The sequence below is a fragment of the Gekko japonicus genome, unplaced genomic scaffold (assembly GCF_001447785.1).
Source record: "Gekko japonicus isolate JY-2015 unplaced genomic scaffold, Gekko_japonicus_V1.1 scaffold203, whole genome shotgun sequence".
In the NCBI taxonomy this organism is placed as follows: Eukaryota; Metazoa; Chordata; class Lepidosauria; order Squamata; family Gekkonidae; genus Gekko; species Gekko japonicus.
In genome coordinates, this window is record NW_015170280.1 from 347807 (window position 1) to 354082 (window position 6276).

Sequence of the window (6276 nt, forward strand, 5' to 3'; positions counted from 1 at the left end):
ATGCACAATTATATACATCAACAAATCCACCAGCACAAATCATTGATTCTTTTATTAAATCCAACAAATCTATAAAAATCCTATCCAATATTCACAAAGATTTTCTGGAGCATCCAATAGATGAAAGGGAATTAATAATGGCCATCAAATCTATGAAAACTAATAAATCTCTAGGGGTAGATGGTTATACTTCTGAATTCTATACATTTTTCTTCTTCTCTCTCCCCAGTTCTTCTTACCTTATTCAATTCAATTTTAGAAATGGGACCAGTTCCAAAATCTTGGAATTTAGCGAAGGTAATCTTAATTCACAAAAAGGACCGAGACTCGGAAGACCCTAAATCTTACCGTCCAATCTCATTGTTAAACAACGATGATAAATTATTTACTAATATCATCACCCGTAGACTAAACCAAATTATTGGAGACTATATAAATAGGGACCAAACCGGTTTTATCCTACAAAGAGACATGACTGACAACATAAGAAAGGCCATAAATGTTATCCAACATAATAAACATAATTCAGAAATAGAATCTTGTTTACTCTCATTGGACGTCGAAAAGGCGTTCGACTCAGTTGAACATGAATATCTTCTCACGCTATTAAATTACATGAATTTTGGAAACAAATTTATACACGTAATTCAATCTATATATAGTTCATCAACATTTTTATTAAAAACCAACGAAATCAATTCTCCTTCTCAGCCCATGTCAAGAGGCACCAGACAAGGTTGCCCCTTGTCTCCCATCTTGTTCGCCATAGCAGTAGAGCCGTTGGCACATCTATTAAGAGACGACCCGTGCCTGACAGAATTAACTGTAAACACACAAACGGCAAAAGTAAGTTTATTTGCAGATGATATGATTTTATTTATATCAAATCCTAAGGAATCACTTAGAATCACTTAGAAAAGCATCTTAAACGCTTTAGTCAAGCATCGGGACTCAAAATTAATACCGAAAAAACATTATTATATCCCACCAATATAAAGGCGGAAACTAAAACCTTTCTCTGTTCTAATTTTAAATATAAATGGGTTTCTACTTCATTTAGATACTTAGAAATTCAGATCCCGTTAGATTTATCAGATTCATTGAAATTGAATCACTTAAACATTTCTAATCAAATCTCTTCTCACCTACAAAATTGGATGGAACAAAGTCTATCTTTATTAGAATGTATCAGAGTGGTGAAGTCTTTAATTTTACCTAAACTGACTTTCTTTTTAAGAGCAATCCCAATACTAGTCCCGAGTTCTCTCCTAAAGAAGTGGCAAAAAGATATTAATAACTTTATTTGGAGATCCAAAAAACCAAGGATAAATTTCATAACTACTAAAAGATCAAGAAGTAACGGAGGATTAGTGATACCAGACATCCAGCTTTATCATGACTCAATAATATTGGCCAATTTAGTTAAACAGTACAGAAACTCATATAAAGCTGATTGGAAGTATATGGAAGATTCATTTCTACCTACTGAATCTTTTAGTGAATCCCTTTGGAATAACAGATTTTATAATACATTTAGGGCAATTAATAACCCCTTTGTGAAGGCCACACTTAAGGTCTGGAGCAAATACAGGTTCTTGCCCCACAATTATCACCTTTATCGAATTTTACGGGTCAGAAATGGTTTCAGCCGGTCTGGCATCGAAACTCTTATAAAGTTTGGAAACAATTGAATTTAACACGATTCATTGCTATTACTTCTCAAGGTTATATTAAGTCAAAAATACAACTAGAAGGCTCACAGAGTTTAGTTATTCCATGGTTTGAGTACTTTCAGATTAGAAAGTTAGTCAATTCTAAAACATGCAACACACTATGTCTAAAGTTTTCGGAATTTGAAAAGATATTAAATAACGATTCTATTCCTGGAGATTTGCTATGGGACGGTCTGGTTTGGGGAGGGGTAATGCTATGGAGTCCACACTCCCAAGCAGCCATTTATTCCAGGGGAACAGATCTCTGTAGTCTGGAGATCAATTGTAATTCTGGGAGATCTCCAGGTCCCACCTGGAGGTTGGCAATCCTAGACTTTGGATTCTCTGAAAGGACTGAACTGACCCCCCCCCAGCATGTAAATAAGCTTCACTCAAAGTATATTTGAAAATAACTGTCTCATTATGGATATTCTAAAGACTACTTCATTTGAATTAGCCAACTATGCATAGAAAAAGGCAGTTAGCGGGGAAAGCATTAAAGCATGCTTCAGTGTCCCCTCTAAGCTGTGTTAGTGTGAGCTAGCTCACAGTTTTTTAGCCTCTGGCTCACAAATTTCTGTCTTAGCTCAGGAAGGGTGGCCCAGAGCAAACTAATTTATGCAGTAGCCAAATCGCTCGCTCACAACTTTAATGCCAGTAGCTCACAAAGTAGAATTTTTGCTCACAAGACTCCACAGCTTAGAGGGAGCATTGCAAACCCAAAGAACTGAGCTCGCATTTTGGAAGTGGCTATGGACTGCCAAACTTCCATCTGACCTGTCCCAGTTCCTTCTTTTTTCCAAGTGCAGTCAATGAAAAAAAATGGAGGGCTTACACACTATGCAGGAGGTGATTAGCTGGGCAAGGGTGCAACCCTGTCAGCTAAAGAGTTGATGGGCAGGTTGGATTATCACTTTCGTACCACCTACCAGCAGTATTCCTTCCCTTTCAGACAGGAGTGCAGGTGAAGCCCTTCCTTGTGTGCTTGGTGTCCCTCTCCCCGCCCATCTATCCCCCTCCACCGGTCCAACTGCACATGCACAGAGGAGCACTCTAGTTGGGCAGGACTCTGGAATGCAAGACGATGGTCCCGTTCATCTTATGCTTAAATCTACATCTCACCTGCACCATGTGCCATCAACATGATCTGACCTGCTGTGAATGGACATAACCTGCATAACCTGCATAAGCATTCGAGTACCTTCCAGGGCCGGATTCCACTCACAAGGAATCTGTTCATACTCAAGCTTTGGGATCTTGAAAAATGTAAGATTTTTTTTTAAGACATACTCCTTCTGTCCCTCTTGCTTGAGAAGGAGCTTGAATACATGCTGAGATGTCTACAAAATCGGGGCTGCAGGTAAATCTTTTTCCTCAGGTACACCCAAAGTGTCCATCATCACTTACATTAGTGGTGGAAAGGGCTGTCAAGTCACAGCTGACTTAGGGTGACCCTGCAGGGTTTTCAAGGCACGAGATGTTCAGAGGTGGTCTGCCGTGGCCTGTCACTGCGTAGCAACCCTGACCTCCCCTGACCAGGGCCGACCCTGTTCAGCTTCCAAGATCTGACAGGACTGGGCTAGCCTGGGCTATCCAGGTGAGGGCTTTTGCTCTTTCATTGCTCCTTACAAAATTTTTTAAAATGTGCATTTTTTTAAAAAAAACCCTCAACGTATTAGGTACAAAATAAAGCATACAAATAAAAGTATATTTATGCAAAGCAAGCATATCAGTTTCCATGGGTTTTCTCCTTCAGATGCTTAAATTTAATTTAGTTTTTAAATTTAATTTAAACTGCAGGATCTTTGGGAGGAATCTGGCACAGAGGACAAAAGAGACCTGTGTCTGTAGCCAGGTCATGTTTTAGTTTCCTTGGCAGAGGCCTTTCTATTGGGGCCCGTTGTTTGCGCAGGCTAGGAACAAACCAGCTGCTAGCCAAAGCGAGGCCTTTCCACCCATGTCAGTCCATGGTCAAGTGCCACTGCCTGTTCTTTAACTATGGGAAAGAGGGAAGGTAACCAATCTCATCCTGTCAGTTCCTCTTAACACACTTCTGCAACAGGTGCTGCCTACCCCACAAGACCATCCCTGATTTCCCCCCTTGCCCATCAGTTGCCAGCTCCAGGTTGGGAAATTCCTGGAGATTTGGGGGTGGATCCTGGGGAGGGCTGAGTTTTGGGAGGGGAGGGAGCTCAGTGGAGTATAATGCCACTCTCCAAAGCAGACATTTTTTTCTCTCCAGAGGAACTGATCTCTGGGAGAAACTGATCAGAGGAACTGATCTCTGTAATTCTGGGATATCTCCAGGCCCCACCTGGAGTTTGGCAGGCCAAGGGTCTCCCAGGGCATCAGAGGCAGCCACACGTCTTCACCACCATGTTGCGGTGTTTCTTGAGGATGACGTTGTTGTTGCTGTCATAATAGAGCACGGACGTGGCACTGAGTTTGGTGGGGGCGCAGCAAGCCTTGGGAACTGTGTCTGGCTTCATCAGGTGGACCTGCAGTGAGACATGGGGGGGGGGGCTCTGTCAGTACTCACCCAAGTCCAAAGGTTAAATGTGCAATGCCCCCACCTCTCCCCAATCCAGATTTAGAGGAACAGAAAAAGTTTCAAAGAAGCATTTGTTTACCTACACAAGGTTGGAATAAGCATGTTAGTTTTCAGCTTTCCCCCCAAAAAAATATTTATTCAAAATCTTTTGGCAGCTAGAGTTGCAGTTTATGTTGGAAACCCTCTCCAAAGCATCCGTGCTGAAAGCCAGTTCAGATGCCCGCTTCACAGAGCAGTGCTGGCAGTGTGGATGGGAGCTGCCCCTTGAATCTCAGTGGAATTTCACCCCCATTTTGGGCTCATGCAGCGAATGGGAACTCCCTTGCAGAGGGGGGCTCATACCTCAGTGGCTACACATATACTTTGCCCGTGTGCTGTGGCAAGTTCAGCCTGTAGCGCCTCTGGAAGCAGGATGGGGGGGAAGGCCTCTCTTCTTCTGGACGGAGAGACAAAAGTGGGCTAGACGGACCTACCTACTGTCTGACTCTGTACAAGGCAGATTTGTGCATTGCAGCAAATCACCAGGTCAAGGGCATTCCTTTCAGTTAATTCTGTACCTAAGAAATGGAAGCTGGAGCCTGCTTGCCGGACTTGCTCTCCGCTCCTGTTGCCTGATCGACCCAGCTCCATGTCCCGTGCAAACTGGCAAGAGGGGCAGCAACGCAAGCACAGGGGCAGTGGCTGAGAGGACGAGGGAAGGTTTTGGGGCATGGCCCAGTGATTAGTGGCAACAGAAAACAGCTCTGAAGTATAGGGGAAAGCCAGTATGGTGTAGTGGTTAAGAGTGTGGGGGCCAAGGGCATAGACTTTCCAATTTCCGGGGGGGGGGGGGGCGGGGGCGGGGCGAGGAGGCATTGCTGTGCTAGGTCTTTAAAAGAACCAAGGCCCAGTGACATCATAGGGAGGAGCCAGTGACATCACAGGCCATTGTCACAATTTATGGAGGTGGAGCCATGTGTGATTTAAGAAGGGGCTTTCCAGAAATTTAGGGGGGCCTGGGAACCCTTGGGAACCCCCCTAGCCAGGCCGCAGCAGCTAAGAAACAAAGCACGGCATGGGCAAAATCCTCTACATAAAACCCTGTAGAACCACTGCCAGTCTGAGTAAATGATGACACTGATGGACTGATGGTAGAGAGACCATGCTTTGTGTGCCAAAGGATGAAGGTTTAAACCGAGGAGGTCTAAGAGACAGGTGTTGGAAAGGATCTTTCTCTGTCTGAGTCTCTAGAGCTCACCTGCATCAGAGCAGACCATGCTGAAGTAGATGGACCAATGGCATGAAGACCAATGTGGATTGAGGAGACCTATGTTCAGATCTACATTTTGCATGACGCTTACTCAATTATATTGGGACAGCTAGATTTGAGTCCAGTAGCAGATTAGAGACCAACAAGAGTTTCATGGAATAAGCTTCCAAGAGTCAAAGCTCCCTTCATCAGGCTGGGTGATATTGCCATTGTTGTGAGGTCAATATAAGGGAAGGGAGATTGGAGGAAGGGTGGGATAAAGAGGGGATTGACAGGCGACGTGAGCAGCAGAGTCCATTGGGATGGAAGAGGAGTTTACAGAAAAAAATAGCACCAACTGATGTGACCAAGGAAACAGATCTTCCCAAAATAAAACATCATAAATTATACCCTGAACATGAACCTATATTGTAATGTATTAAGTGATGTAGCAGTGGTGACTAAACCTCTAGTAGTATTTAGTTGAACTTCCTGGACAGGCAGATGTATTTTGGGTTGCCACTGGCCAAACTGGTCTGACTTTAGAGAGTTGGGACAAGCAGCAAGGCTTGAGGAAGGGGATGTAGATCCATGGTTATAGAAAAGAAGGAGGCTAGGACCTGAGAAAGCAAAGCAGTCCAAATGAAGCACAACATAGAAAACTGTACGTAGTTGAGAGGAATTAGAAAAGAATGGAGATGCACAGTTGGTGTGAAGTACATTTTAGAAATTATAGAAACAGCATGGAAGTTTCTTAGGTGGGGTTAGCTACAATGCTTTTGCAA

General features: G+C 43.4%; 1 protein-coding gene across 1 annotated transcript in view; it reads right to left on the reverse strand.

Moving 5' to 3' along the window:
* Positions 1-4036: 4036 nt before the first annotated feature.
* LOC107115951 (bone morphogenetic protein 8B-like) overlaps positions 4037-6276 on the reverse strand; it is a 77957-nt gene continuing 75717 nt past the window's right edge. The window contains exon 7 of the mRNA XM_015417753.1: positions 4037-4210. Coding sequence (XP_015273239.1) covers positions 4061-4210 — 150 coding nt within the window. The 3' untranslated portion in view covers positions 4037-4060. The remainder of the gene's footprint in view (positions 4211-6276) is intronic.